The sequence below is a fragment of the Cyrtonyx montezumae genome, unplaced genomic scaffold (genome assembly GCF_038088225.1).
Source record: "Cyrtonyx montezumae isolate F1298 unplaced genomic scaffold, pur_monq_1.0 scaffold_3, whole genome shotgun sequence".
In the NCBI taxonomy this organism is placed as follows: Eukaryota; Metazoa; Chordata; class Aves; order Galliformes; family Odontophoridae; genus Cyrtonyx; species Cyrtonyx montezumae.
Window position 1 is genome coordinate 35401292 of NW_027072034.1, and position 15968 is coordinate 35417259.

At 41.0% G+C, this 15968-nt stretch overlaps 2 protein-coding genes across 3 annotated transcripts in view; one reads left to right on the forward strand and one right to left on the reverse strand.

Annotated features, from left to right (window-relative positions):
- The window catches only part of GABRB3 (gamma-aminobutyric acid type A receptor subunit beta3), a 178514-nt gene that overhangs the window by 147818 nt on the left and 14728 nt on the right, over positions 1–15968 (reverse strand). The window lies entirely within an intron of this gene.
- The window catches only part of GABRA5 (gamma-aminobutyric acid type A receptor subunit alpha5), a 52435-nt gene that overhangs the window by 13521 nt on the left and 22946 nt on the right, over positions 1–15968 (forward strand). For both annotated transcript variants that reach the window (XM_065741207.1, XM_065741208.1), the window contains exon 6: positions 11102–11184. In XM_065741207.1, coding sequence (XP_065597279.1) covers positions 11102–11184 — 83 coding nt within the window. The remainder of the gene's footprint in view (positions 1–11101; positions 11185–15968) is intronic.

The window sequence follows — 15968 nt, forward strand, 5'->3', positions numbered from 1 at the left end:
TGTCTCAGTGAGCAGCTTTTCTTTACTCAATGGGGAATGGCTATAAAGATTGAAGCTTTGATGAACTTTGCTGTAGAATATTGGAAGAATGCTATCAGTCTGCCTTATTTATTTATTTATTTATTTTTTGCCAGAAATTGTGATGTTTGCCTTTGGAACATAACTAAGCTTTTGGCCAGCAGCTGATAAATAATTGATCTTCTTTCAGCTTTTAGATGCTGAACATCGTTTTCATCTCCTCACAAGGGCTTAGCTCTTTGGAGTCCTGTTCTTACCCTCAGTTTGAATTGATCACAGGCCATCTTTGCTACCTCTGGGTATCTAAACAATTGCCATAATTTGAGATTTTAACTGCCATGTGGTCATGTGTGTAACGTGTGTACAAACAGATTTTCCCCCTATTATTATGACAATTGAAGGTTGCCAGAGATTCTAGGTTTGGTTATATTTGAATTACAGAACTTAGAATCACAGAATAGCTTGGGCTGGGAGGGACCTTAAAGCCTACTCGACTCAAACTCTCTGCCATGGTCAGAGCTTCCCCCCACCAGCTCAGGCTGCCGAGGGCCCCATCCAACCTGGCCTTGAGCACCTCCAGGGACCTGGCTCATTAAGCTTCATCTGCATAATTTAATAGCTTCAGACTACAGGCATTTGTCTCCAAGAGACTCCCAGAATCTTGTATGGCTCCAAAATACAGTTATCATTATCGTTTGTGGAAGTCGTTTAAAATTCAGTGTTCTGTAGATGGACCATCCGCTGGATGGCAGCATCAGCCCGCTGCTGGGCATTCTGAGTGGATGCATAGCTTAACCTAGGCTGGAAATGCTACTTCCTGCATTAGCACTCAGCGTTAAAATTGCATGTACAAGTTTCACGTGTTCTGGATGCATGTTAGCACACGGTTTGCTCTTCTATGAAGTACTTCCTCAGCAAGCTAGCAATTTCATACTGTAGAGCTGTTGACTATAAGACCAGTTAATGTGAACATGGCATGCTGTTTTCAAGGTCTCCATTGTGAAAGCCACGTTTGGTTTGCTTAGGTTGTTTTTTTTTTTGTTTGTTTGCTTATTTATTTATTTATTTATTTTAGGGAAAAATAATTCTGTGAGAAATGTGTGGGTTTGCAAGCACTGGCGGTGCCAGAAAGCACCCTCTCCCAGTTGCAGATTTGCTTGTGTGGCCCTGAGTGCGGAGTGACCAGAAAATCTATACTTTAAAAAAGTGATATTAATCTTCAGTCAGTTAGCCATCTAGATGAGAATGTTTCTGTTCTGTTCTGTCCACTGTGTGTGTTGTTCTTACTTCAGAGGGTAAGTCTCGTTTGTACATCCATTTCTATTTACAGAAAAGGATCTGGCAATGCTTTGGGCATTGTATAAATATTACAAAACTAATTAGGAGCTATTAAACCGTACAAATGCACATTTCCTTTCAACGTGTTAAAGACCTGCTGCCTCTGCTTTCCTGCTCAAACTTCAAAATGCCTGAAGCCAGAAGAAAAAAAAATAATTTCTTCACTTTGGGCTGAAGCTTACAGAGTGGTGATAAACTGCTATGGTGCCAAGGACTCTCAGCTGCTTATCAACAATTCGGGTTTTGACAGAGGAAGAGAAAATAGAGATATACAAAGTGAAGGGCCCTCCCCTGAGGACAGTGTATCAGTAGGATTCTTGTTTTAACACCATGCATATCAGTTCTAGTTTCTCTGTTTTTTAATGCACGTTGCCCCATTTCTCAAAAGTTGTCCTTCAAGGAATTGAGATCTGTTGCTTCAAAAAATCCAGAGGTGAAATTACCCACAGGGAGGGAAAGGCGCAGAAGGAGGCTGTGGTGTAACATACTAAAAATAAGCAATTATCTGCTCAAATATAGTCCCTATGTAGAGTGCATGGCAGTAGCCTGTTTTGCTGGTAACAAAGGTGGGCAAGGCCCTTCTGAGACCTTCGTCACAGAGACATGAACTCTCATGGCAAAGAGTAACACTTATTAAAAGACAAAACCTGAACTGGAGCCAGTCTGTCTTTGGATGAGGGAGATGTGTGGATGGACTCTGAGGGGTTACAAAAGATCTAGCTTCTGTTTTAGCTCTGCAGTGAGCAGAGGAGCTGATCGGTCCTTCTGCTGCAGGCAGCAGGTACAGTTTCTCTCCAGTTTCTATTTTTTAAGAATGAACCAGGCCAGGAATTGGTTGTTTCTGCAGACAGAGTGACCTGAAACTCTGTCTGTGTGTGGAGAGGAGGGGATGACCAAACAGAGGAGGGCATGGAGTCATGTCCTTATGGCTATCTTCCGAGCATTCACAGCTTCATTGGTGACCCTGTCTTTGCCCAAATCTGTGGACAGGCTGCAGCTTTTGTGGGCAGAGCTTTGGAAGTACCTGGTAGGTGCTGAGGAATTGCTTTGGCTACTCTTATCTTTTTTATCACCAGGGGAGCAAAACATTGCAGTGAACTCTCTCATCATTTCACTTAAACTGAAATACTGAGATTAAAATCTTCATCTGCCAAACTGGAAATACCATCCCCTGAAGTACAGTTATGTTTGCACTGAACCGGTAACCTGCCAATGAGCAATCTGTAACACACAGTGGCAGTGTATGGTTGGGATCCTCCTCAGCTAATTTCATCCATCTGTAATGTTGATGGCTGCAGCTGAGCCTCTTGGCTCAGAATTGCTCCCAGTGCAAAGAAGGGAATTTTTTAAGAAGTTGGTTGCCTTTGTTGTTGTAGATGTCTACCTCAGTGTGAAAGATGCTTATTTCTCTCCACTCTTTGTGTGGATTTCTTTCTTTTTTTTTTCACAGCTTCAAAAAAAGGATCCTAGGAATGCTACTGTTACTGTTGATAAAACTATGATTAGTTACATGAATCCCATCTTATCTCTTATTTCCATTGGAGTTTTTCACCCCCATGCTCATGTAGTCTGGAGACTCGCAGTGTGCAAGCTGAGAAAAGCTATGGAATGTTCTGGGCAGCAGTTGGTCCTCTAGCTGTGTTGTGAAGAATTTGCAGTTTCCTCTTCATACAATATAAAGCCTAAGGCTGTGAAAATGCAGAGCGTGTGAGCACACTTAAATTGGGTTGACTCTTCCACTTTTGTTTAAGTAGGTGTAGGACAGAATATATTGTACCTTAGGAAGAATAAAAGAAAACCCATTAAATTTCAGTCCCGTCTTTGGTAGTTTAGGTGAAAACACTTTGTATATAAGATAAAAATTTTGCTGCTGAGGAGAGAGCTGGCTATCTGGCAAGGGATGCCAGAGGTCTGTGGCTAAAGAGCTGGTGATCAGGAAGATGCATATGAGAGCTTGCACTTTATATGGTTTTGCAGAATTAGGGTTGAAGGGTTTTGAGAACAAGTGTATTTGGTACATTCAGAAATAAGTGGGAATGTATTGCAAGTTGAGATGGAGGCTCTTGAGGTCTAACATGCTTCAGAATATTTTAGCAGATGAACATATTAGGGTGGAGGAAGAAATGATTCCTGAAGCAACACAATTACCATGTAGGAAATTGATGATAATCTGCCTTTCTCTGAAGGCTTCATCAAATTACTAACACATATAGCTGAATAAAATCATGCAGTGGGCTGGTTCCTTGTGTAATGTTTTGGACCATTTGTCTGAACAATCGAAGACAATCAAGGATTTCAGCTTTGTGTTCAGGGCTGCCAAATCATAATCCCTGCTACCTATCTTACCATGTGCATATCAGTCTTGATGTAAGAGAGTCCAAACAGGCTGGTACTGCCCCTCTGGTCTACCTCATCCTTTATTACTTTCTAAATATAGCTCGTTTGTCTCTGTAGAAAAATAGTGACTGTGTTTTCGTGCCTGTCTGTATAAATATAAAGCCTGTATGATCTGGTAGGATGGAACAGTATGGCTGTGCGGCCAGATGATCCTGATCCAAGGGAGGAATGTGTGCCATACTTACAGAGGAAATAAAGCCCCTTTGGCCAGTTAGAAAATCTGCACTGATCAAATAATTTTGTTGCCAGTATCAAAATTGAGGGCAGGTGCACACTGCCATGTCCATCTTAGTCCTTAGCCTCCATCTCCTCTGGCATATAGTGGAGGGATTTGAAGGCCTTTTTCATGAGTTTAAAGGAGTATTCATCATATATGAAGAATGAGAAAGGGAAGAAAGCTTGGAGATCCTTTTAAGTGAAGCTGGCAGGTAGATGGGTGTGATACTGTACCGTGCATTTTGTGTATAGTATTTATAGTGTAGCCATATTGATCTAAAATTTCCCTAGGAAAGTAAAATTTGTAGTCAGAAAACCTAAAGCAGGTCTTCACTGCCCAAAACTTTGTTATTGTTTCTTTCTTACTGCACCAGTTAGTCTGATAAAAATTAAGCTTTTTCCAGCAAGTTTTATCCTGTAGATCAATCATTTTTGTTGCCTGGAGAGGTGGTGGATGCCCCATCCTGGTCAGGATGGACCAGGCTATGTAGCTTTAGGTGTCCCTGGTCGTTATTGGGAAGTTGGACTAGATGACCTTTAAGGGTCTCTTTCAACTTAAGTAATTACATGATTCTGTGATTAGATACCTTGCTTGGCAAGGATGCATAAGCATCAATTCAGATGCTTCAACCATTGCTTTTGTCCATGTTGAAGAAATACTGTTGAATAAAAGGTGTTACCCCTACTGTTAACTCCTACTAGGAGCTGGAAGTGTGATTATTTCTTTATCTCTCTAAATCACCATCAGAGATCAGATAATTTAAGCACCCTGTTGGTTGTTTCATTGCCTTTCTAAGAATCTCTTACACACAGAGGCTGAGCATCTGACTCTGCACCTGTCTAGAAAGTGTGCTCTGGGCATGCAAAGGTAATCCACATGGAGGGAGAGGTATAGTTTTTGACATCAATTCCATCCTCCTCAGATCATCTCAGGATAACCTAGTCTTCAACACAGTTAGTCTAGACAATTAAAGACTTGTTCCCTCATGTCCACATAAGCTATCCTAAGAATGTGGTACAGTTAAAATGAGAGTTCTGCTGCCAAGCACACCATGTCTCTGATTTATTGACAGTTCACAAAAGCTTCAGCAGCTGGAGTCATTTTCAAATGTACTTTGAAAATGCCACTTTCAAAATAAAATAATAAGTAATTCCACAGATCCTTCTCTGTGGCATTTTCAAAGTACATTTCAGTGTGATGTAAAGATATTACATTTAAGCATCACAGAAAAGTTGGAAGAGTAGGATCTTGGCCAAGAAGGATAAATAGGCCAGGATTGAAATTTTGTCTTACTCCAGCTCCAAGTCTTTGAATTCCTAGGTATAACTAATTTTCTCCCTTGGAACTAGGTTGCAGACAGAACACCCAGGAAAGGGTGAATCTCTGGGTAACTTCTGCAGACATCACTACCAGAACTAAACGTGTATCCATGTCCTAATGCTTCTTTACTGCATTAGGTAACCCAGCATCAGCCAGTATCCACAGTATTCAATAGGACTATATGGAAAGTCCTTCAGAACCTTGGCTGTTCTTAGTATATATGCTTATAGATGTTCTCACTAGCACATGTATACACTTAAGGAAAATAAGAAGGCACCAGTTATCTGGACTACACACCTTTTCTGCAGGGATTTTAAAACAAATTGATCCTTAAAACCCTTTGAAAGGAATACTGGTTTGGTTATGAAAGGGTTCCTATCGCAGTGGGAGCATCCTGAGTTAAGGCTAAATGAGTAATTTCACAAACCTAGCATTCACAGTTTGAAAAAAATAAACCAAACGACTCCATTATTCTGCTATCCATGAGCGTACAAGGGCTTGTACTGGAGATGCTGGCACAGTATGAACTGTTCTGCTGAGGTTCTGTTGGAGAAGGTACCTGGTCTGAACCAGCAGTGAAGTCTCTTCATTTGGGGGTATGGGTTGGGTGAGGCTGAATCCCCCTAGCTCTCTTTTGTCATGTCTGTAAGATATTGAGATAAGTTTGAGGTGAGTTTCAAGTTTTTGCCTTTTCTAAGGAAAATGGTGGTAGCTGGTCTCATACTGGGAAGGGCACTTTGAATCTTCACACCCACTCCGGCCTGAGCCCCACTGTAGCTATAAACTGCCAGCACAGACAGGGCCAAAGCAGACCGATAAAATTCTCCCTTTAATCAGTCCAAGGGCAGTGCACAGAAACAAGGAGCTCAGAATGCTCAGCTGTTCTGTGGTCTAGGGCAGACGGGAGGGCTTTGTATCTGAGGTACTGATCCCAGCACCTCAGAGCCAGAAAAACCTCCCATGCATCAGCTTCATCAGTACCTCCTCTGTTAACTCAGTGCTTGAGCTAACCTCTCCTAAAATCCTCTGGTGACTTTTCCTCTTTGCTTTCTCCTTCTAAAGGTTTCACTTTTTTCTTTTGTTTGCATACTAGAGCTAGTATCTGATAAGAAAGAGCAGGTTGCTGTGGCTATCTGCTTGCTCTCCAGGCAGGTGATTGCCCTCACCTTCCATCTGGCAGCTGTAGATAATACTCCAGAAAGTGTTTTTTACACTTTCACTACACCAAAGAGGTGATGGCATTGTTCAATCTCTAAGCACATTTCCCAGGAGTAGTAGATGATACTCCTTGCATTAAGGGAAGTAGGTGGTGGCATCCCTGAACATTCCCTGTCTTTCTCCTCCTCATCCCTTAAATATCTGTGCTGTGCCATTCAGCCCCTCTTGGGCAACCAGGGAAACAGTGAGAAGCTCCTCACAGTGCCCTGCAAAAGGGTCCTGGGGGACTGCCAGCAAGCTCCTGTCTCTCCCTGCAGTACTCTCACTACATGTGACTGGGTCCCAAATGTCTCAGTTCATTCCCTTGCTACATCCTAGACTTTAACAACTCCTTCTTCCCACATCTGTTAAAAAGGAATGGCCTCATGGAAGAATTGGTATGCTCAGTTCTCCAGAAGAAATGTTTGAAGGTGACTTCTGCAAACTGAAGAAGCAATGTGATAAGGTCTTGTTTTACTTCGTATATGGATATTCATTTCATGTGTCTGAAGTGCGCGTCACTGAAATAGAACATTGATAATCGCTTTATGTTCTTAAAGGCTAGACATAATATAAGTTTGATGAAACTTTAATGTGCAGTTATGGGTAATATGTGGAATAATTTGTAGACAACATTTTTCTCAGGTAGTTAAGGTATGCTATAGGTTTTTTTCTGGATTAAAACTTTTTGATGGCGTAAGCATTCAGAGCTTTATGAAAGTTAAATTTTTTAGTTACTAATAGATCAATGACTGAAACCAAGGTTTCTTACGTATTTTGGATGAATACTGGGCCCACTGAAGTCTAGGGGAATTTTACCTCTAACTTCAGTAAAATGAGAGTTTCTTCCTCCCATTTCAACAGACCTTTAACAGCTACTTATAATCTTGTCAAAAAACTGTTTGAGTGAAACTGATCCCATAGGGCTTTTATTAAGACAGAATGATGATGGAGTAGGGAAGCTTTTAAATATTTCTACTTGAAGGAACTGTAGTTTGAACAGTGCTGGTGCTGTGACAGTAAAATCCTGATGTAGAGATGATCTGTAGCTCAGGTGACTGCTACAGTGAGCACAGTCAGATTATTCTGGAGCAACTGTATTGAAAGACTGGTTTATATTTGCATGCCAAGGCCTCCTTTCTTGTCTTGCTATAACAGCAATCTGGGAGAAGCTGTGTTGGAATCAGCTGTATAAAATGAGGTATGCGAGCTTTGATGCAGTGCTTAAAAACAATGTGTGCAAGTACAACCCCAGCTGATGTTTGAATGAGCAGACCCAGATAACAGGATCTCTGTGACTCCTGGAGCTATGATCTGAATAAGTGCCTTGAGCAATACACCAAAGAGAAATCTGTATGCAACGACCCATACTTCCAGCCCCACAATCATAAAGGGTGGCTGCTGTCTGCTTTTTCTCCCGTATGTATAGAAAATCCAGTCTTGGAACCAAGGGCCAGTTTTGTGGTGCTGTTTTTCAGGTCCTCACGTATTAATGAAAAACGACTATGTGGGGTATAGAGCACTCTGCGGAAATTCGGAGCAATAACCTCTATGCAGTCTGTCAAGATGCATGGCTAAAGCTTCTGCTGTGTTGCACGTTAGAAGATGTTGCACCCATATCAGGAAATGCGCACCTGGTTTGAAGTAGGCAGGAGAATGTTCACTGAGCATTATGAAATTACACAAGGGCCTCAGTTGCATGCTCTTAAGATTAGAATATAACAAAAAGGCATAGCCAGCTCACTTGCTCAAGATGGCCAGGTTAGGAATAGCCCTAGGATTGGAAAGGTGAGAAGAAAATAAGCATACTGTTATCAAGAGATAACTTGCAAAAGGATCTTATTCTAGAAAACCTGTTCATTGAAAAGAAAGGCTGCAGCCAGGTGCACTTGCAGCTGCTGAACTCTGTTCTCTTTGCACTGGGCTGGCCCCAGACCCAGGAGATAGGACCTGCAGCATCCTAAGGGACACACTGATTTTTGCAGGATGCAGAATTCCAGGGAGGCACAGGAGTCACCCTGGTACCTGAGAAAGACTGCAGCAGCTTCTGAGGCAAGTCTTGGCTGCACTGTACCCTCCAGCTGTGTGTTACCCTTTCATATATTACGGGCAAAAATAGTTCTGGGGGGAACTTAATTCTGCTAGGTCACTTCCTTTGTGCACCTTGTCTTCATTTCTCCAGTTTCAGGTCAGGAATGTCAGCAGCCTCTGTCATTACACATAAGAAATTTTTCCAGGGGCACATTACCATTCATAGGACATTCAAGTGAACCAGAAGGTCTTACTCATGATTCTGCGTTGAATATTCCTTCACTTAGCTTCCCAGCTGTTTTGGGATCTAAGAAGGAACCTAAGGATCCCTTCTTTGAGCTTTACAGATGACACATACAGGGTTGTAAACTTGCAGCCTTTCAAACAAAATATTGGAACCATTCGTATACGAACAGGAGATGGACTGCAGTATAATGTCAGCTTTATGAAGGCACTTGGAGTAAAGTTTCTTATCAAGAAAATTACATTTGCAATACTTAACACAGGAGATATAACAATGCACTGGAAGGATGTCAGGCTGGCTTTCAAGTGGCCATTAGAGTGATTTTTATGAAAAGCATGCAGGTTCTGGACAGGATGCTGCTAGCACCAGATTGTTAAATTCATCCATGTAGCACTCTCTGTGTCTGTGGCTTTGCAGGCTCTCATGCCCAAGGGCAGTCTCCTCTGCAGACAACTCCATATTTTTGTGATTTTGAAATTTCTTTTGCAAAAATAAAGTCCAAGAGCAGTTTTGCCTAAGGGCAGATATCTCAGTCTTTAGTCATTTATTTTCTGTATTGTAGATTTCCTGTCTATTCTCACAAAATGATACATGATCTCTGTTCTGAATTGGACTTTTTATGGTTTCTTTTTTTATATATCTTATATTGCTGATTGCTGTTTGCCTTTTTCCCTTCCTCCCTTCCTGTTTCCCAGATCATCTCATAATGTCATCTCTAGCCAGCAATGTTATTGCATTTCTGCATCCTTATTTTGCCATTTCCACATATTGATAGAGCTCCAGAATTTCTGTATGTTGGCAGCAAGTGGAGCTGTTTCTCCCAGTTTATTGTCCATGTAGCCTGAGTGCCCCAGTAAGGGATCATCGTGTTGTATTGAATAGGACTGGCTGAATGCTGTGCCATCTGTACCCAGACAGATTGTTACACTTTATGATCCTTTTGGATAGGAGCAAGAATACTCTTTTTGGTGTGGAAATACAAAGTATGGAGTATCAGAAGTGGGCAGTCTGGCTACACAAGGCTGGTGAAGTAAGAGAGGATGCTTTGGCACCCTTGTGGCTGAGGGTGTTGAGGCTTTATTTGCAGAATTTTGCCCCTAAAGGGAAGCACTTCACTCAGTGAGGAACCAAGGCTCCTCTCCTGCAGTGTCCTGTAGTACCCCAGCACAGGGCAGTCTTTGGTGCTTTGTGTGTCTCTGCTCAGTCACCTTCAAGACATTAAAGTGAGAAGATAGGTATTCTTAATATAAAACAAGATTTGCGTCCTCACCATCCCAAGCAAACCATTCAATCCACGCAGACAGCAGAATGGCCCAATTAAAAATAGATTTTCACTGTGCTATGTGCTGCATGCACCTAGTAAACTCAGCTTTGACTCTGTTGATGTATTTTATATCAATAAAACTAATATATCACAGTGCTCAGAAATGTGCCTTAGGCTTTTATTTGCATTTATCTCGATCTGCCAGTCACACAGAACCTCCGTAGGACATCTATCTTTTCTAAAGTTTTTTCTAGCTCAGGAATTCTGCACTAGTGGCAGGGCAGCTCTGTTACCCCAGGTGATACGCTGGGCACAATGTCCCAGCCCTCTTTTCCTGACAGTAATTCACAGTATGTAGGACCAAACTAGTCTGCCTCATTTGTTCAGAAAAACTAACTGTAGTGCTATGTGCTTAGTTGGGTGGGAGTTCCCAGAATATTCATTTTGTTGTGGTAATACAGGGGAGTAAGCACTGAGTCAGGTAGATGTTTTTTTTTTTGTTTAAAAAAATATTTGGAGATGCAGTCACAGTCTGTCCTACAAATGTAGTGAGGCTTATTTCATGCACATTTCATTTGTTCAAAAGTTCTTTACAGAAGGCAAGCATTGTTCCCCTTTTTGTATGCATGGAATTTGGGGTGAAAACAGCGAATGATCCTGTTAGACCTTTTTCAGTAGCTAAGATAGAAGTCAGTGCTTCTTTTCACCTTTAACAGTGCTTTACTCAAAAGTCAGATCCCAGGTTCGGTTGCAGTATTTACAGAAGGCAGATGAGAATAAGGTCTGTGGCAAGAACCCCAGCACAGACCTTCCTGCACATACAAATTAAGAAAGAATGATGTTGCTGAAACCGCTTGCATAAATAAAAGCCATTGGTGTGGCCGAGCAGTAGATAAAGCCCCAGACACAAGCACGGTGCTCCAGCTGCTTTATCTCCCACTTGGACAGGTGCTGCTGTGCTTCAGCAAGAGCCAGGAGCCATCAGGAAAAGCTGGCTTGTGTTGATGTTAACAGTGATGGCCCTAATAGAAGGCACTGACAGAAACTGATGGGTTTTCTTTATACTCCTCCACAGACTAACCATCTCTGCTGAATGTCCCATGCAGCTTGAAGATTTCCCAATGGACGCACATGCCTGCCCATTGAAGTTTGGAAGCTGTAAGTTATCTTCTCAAGTGAGATCCAGAAAATTCCCTGTCTGGCTTTTTGTGTTCAGTGGTACTTTGTACAAGTGTTTTGTCCTTCCCTTACTCCTCTCCTTTTAATACAGCATGTACCTGTGTCCTCCCTGGTCCTCCCCTGGTAGTGTGCACGCATGCCAATGGCAGCATCCAGCCTACACATCCAGCAGATAAGTTGATGACTGTAGTTTTTGCTTTTTTAGAAAAATGGAGCTTCCATTAGAAAATATCAGATCGATTGTGCTGTTATGGTATTCACATGAATTAGACTGCAGTACAGTATATGCATTGTGTATATTAACTAGAACACTGAAAGAGGAAATATCTCTCCATTTGCTTTTAATAAATCCGGTCCTGTATCTTGTTACATGATTTACTGTACACTTATATTTGTCAGTATGCACACATTATTCTAAATTGTATGCAGAACGATGATTTTTCTTCAGTTCCAAGCCTTTAATCCACTATACTGGTCACTTGCCAGATGCTTACTTTAAAAATAACCTCAGGGGATCAGATGGTTATATTTAAATACAAAGCTCTTAATTAAAGTACAGATGAGGCTACTAGAGTAGGCATTTTTTATTTCAGTAATCAAATCAGAGGTTGCAGGTGCAATCAGTGTCTCTAAAGACTTCTGAAAATTACCAGGCAAGGCATTTTGCTTGTCCCTAAAGCCACCTAGCTTCAGCATTTTTCAATGCTTTTTCAGTCATATCAATTTAGAGTCACTAATCCTACCAAGATTAAGCTTTGCCTTTATCTTCTGTATCTGCACTGGTTTAATACTGGCTATGCATTGTCTTCTCGTGATCATACTGAGAAGTAAAAACACTGTTTACGGTAATGATTACCAAATTACCTAACTTAGGAAGAACTGCTTTCTTCTTCCTCTTGCAATCCAGATAAACTCATCATTTGTCTAAACAGCCACCAATATTTTGCAAGGTTACTGTCAGTTCAAGTGTGTCTATATACCTCAGCAGTGTTAATTTATTGAATGGCCAATACAGATCTGGAGGTATAATATTCCTTTACATTCAACTTAAAAAAACAACAACCAAAAAAAGAAATTGGAAGACCACGCATTTCATTCCAATCTTAAAAATGGAAAACATCTCACAGGAAGCTGTGATTATTTGCATACAGGGTTAAACCAAAGCTACTGGGAAAAAAACAGTGCAAAGAAGATATCCTTCCTGCTGTTACATGTTATGTACTGTACTAGTAATTTTAACTCACAGGAAAGATGTTGAAATTTTTTTTATTAGACAAATGAAAAGTGAGTATGGTTTCAGTTTATGCTACTTGCTGCAGTCAGTATACAATCCCAGAGTATATTTTATAAGCTACTGCAAGTTATCTTTAAGTTCTTCTACAGTGCCTGGACATGGAGCCTTTACTGGTCCACACTGACAGTCTCTGCAGTAGGTAAATACATAGGGACAGGCTATTGGTAGTCTTTCAGCCTTGGGAATAGCTGTGTTATTGATCTGACAGCTCATTAGTACTTTACTGTAATGTAATATGCAGATGTTTGCACAAGTATCAGCCAAGAAGTCAGAGTTTATTGAATTAGCTCAGCTGTATTTGAGGAGAGTATAGTACTTATTCCCTATTTCCAGCAATGCAGGTTTGCATTAAGTCATCTACAAGATAAACATACAAGGGTGTATTATACACAAGCACAGGCTCTTTCTTCTTCAGATTGTCTCATCTTTCCTCAAAGGATGTGTTTTTAATGGTTTTATTTCCATGAAGGATTTTGAAAAGCCTGAAGGGCTAGCATCAAAGCAAATGTTAAACACATTGTCAGTGGAACCAGGAGGGTGAAGAGGAAAGGAATGCTCACTGGTCAGTGGGTGGGAGTGCAGGGCAGCAGAATGAAGTGGCCAGGAATGCAGGAATGCAGGAAAAGAGGTTTCAGGGAGTATCAGTGCATCAGCTCAGGTGGGAGCAGTTTGCTATAATTCTGCAAGCAAAAAGGAAGAAGCCCTGACATTTCCTTCAGTGTTAAAGGGAAGAAATGTTAATCTTCCTCACAGAAATAAAGGTAAATGTTGATTTCTTATATTCTGTTTCACTGGGGTTTGCTGTATTAAAATATAGGAAATCTTGTTATCTGAAGTAGCGTTATGTGACAAGAGAATATTTTGCAGAGATAATCAAAGCAAGGTAAAATACAGAAAAAGAGATATAAAGGTACATATGTGCACATACCCCCAACCTAGATAGCTGCTGGGCAGTGCGCGTACCAGCTACAGAAGTAATACCTCTACGTTCTGTTTCAACTTGATGATCTCAAAGGTCTTTCCAACCTAGATCATTCTATGATTCTATTCCATATGGATTGTCATGAAATGGTACACTTGCCAGAGGTCAGAAGTTCAATGACAGCTACTAACAAACTGAACAGAACAGATTTTAGGTGTCCTCCACTTTTGATAGAGTTTCCCAGTGCTTGAAGGTGGCATGTCCAAGCCTGCGGTGTGGTACATGGGTGCTGTCCCTCCAGGCTTGTGCCCTTGCCGGGGCTAAGGCTGCCTGTGAAGCCACCCCCATAGGAATCTCATTTAGAGCTGGGGAGTTGGGGATGGTATGTGAGGGGCAGAGATCTGCAAGGAAGCCCCTCTGGACCTGAGGCAGGGTGCTGGTGGGATGACCATGGCAGTCTGTTCTCTGTGTCACGACAGCTTGGCACGGGTAGTAGTTTCTTCAAATTAAACTTCCCATGGTAATTTTAGCACTGACCTGCACTCTGGGTAAATTTGCAGGCCAAATGGTGGCACTTCCTGGCACCAGCCATGTTTTCACAAGCTGCATCTTAGCCTGAAGAAATTCCTCCTTACCCCCAGACTATTTTTGGTGTGGGAAAGAGGAATTAGATAAGACAGAAAGGGCATTAAAGCTAGGAAGCTTTAATGTTTCACCTCTTCCACTGAGAGGCCTTAAGAGTACATTAGAAGTATCGTTGAATGCGGTCTCCAAATACCCATGTGTCACTGGGAAGGTAAGCATCATTATCTCCAGGGCAGCTGAGGCAGAGAAGTTAATTGACTTTTCTTAAGGCCGCACAGCAAATCAATGTCAAAAAAAGGATTAGACTCAACTTCTTGGTTGGAGGGACAGATGTCTAATCCACTAGGCCATGAAGGCCTCTGCCCAGGCAACTGACTTAACTCCTAAATCTCATTTTACTCGTGCGTTAATTATATCAGTTTTACCTAGCTCGCAGGGTTCCCCTGAAGATGAATTACTTAATTGCTATTAGTGAGTGTTAACTGGTGATTTAACAATGTCAGATATTGGAAGAGAGTATCTACTTATGGCGATGGAATTTTGAAGGCACCGTGTCTGAGTACATAGACCTTGTACTGATATATATGTGAACCTATTGTCCACTAGTCACTTCCAGGGAAAAAAAAAAAAAAAAAAGAAGAAAATTCCTACTCTTTTTAGAGTAAGTGGAAATTCTAATGAATATTCTGAAAATAATGAAATTCCCTCTAGCTTGCGAGTGGTGCTGTATTAAAACAGGCCTGGCTTGTATTCCTGATGAATTTCATTTGGCTATGCAGATGGAGAAGACTGATCATTGTAGATTGCACTGAGAGTTTGCAGACTATGAGAAAACCATACTAAGTAAAATATATGGCTTTTGAAGAAAGACGTTAACATGGTTTATGTACTTCTTCCCTTTAACAGCTCAAACTGAGTCATGTTGTTTTCTGTGGTCTTTGATAAGGGAAGGTGCACAGGCTATTTCTGTGGCAGAAAACACACTCAAATTGTTTTTCTCTGAGGCAGATGAAGTCGGAGTAATGAGCAGAGAGAAGCTTCACCATTACCACAGGATTTTATTGCAACTGTGAGCTAGCACTACTAAGGTTCTTTCTGTTCACAAACAATCCATGCACCTACAGACACTTAGAAATTTCTCCAAAAATGTTTTTTCAAGGAACTTCCACTAGTGTTGAAGTTTCTCCATGATGCTTATAATAGCTCTGAGGTGAAAGCACCTGCAGGGAATTTCTTTATTTTATGCTTCCCCAAATTAAAAGTCCATGAGACAGCAGGAGAACTGTAGATGTGGAGGGACAGCTTCAAAACAGATTGCAGGAAACAGACTCAAATTCTTTTTTAGTAGAACATGCTATCAGTGTATTCAGCTTCACAAAATCTGTGAGTAAAAGCCTTGTATATGAATAATTAAATGCTGCTGGCTCAGGTAAAGTCTACTTTCCTAAGTTTATCACTGCTTAAGACACGTCCATTGCAATGAACACCTGAATGACAAAAATAAGGTAAAACTGATTGCTAAGATTTCTAAGATATTTGATGTATTTCCTCTTCTTCTATCACATGCTACCACCAGTTACCAACCACCACTTTAACTGGAATATGTCTCCACTAATATTTAGCTGTTTAAAGACTGATCTCCAGACTTGTTGAAAGAAATGCTTGTGGCAGCATCAGATAAAGGTAATCTAGACAGCTAGCTTGGACCTGAGATTTAATTTTGCTTGTTTAGCTAGTCATAATAATGACTATATATAATAATATATATAATAATTAATATAATATAATAATTGTAGTAATCTAGCCTAAACTGATTTCCCACACATCCTGCAGAATTAGTGAAGTTGGACACCACATAATAGAAATTGCTATTATTTACCTCTACATTCCTTGAAATTGTGGACACATGACTCTTTTTGAGGCTGTGTTTTAAAAAAATAATCAAGTTTTTGATACACAAAT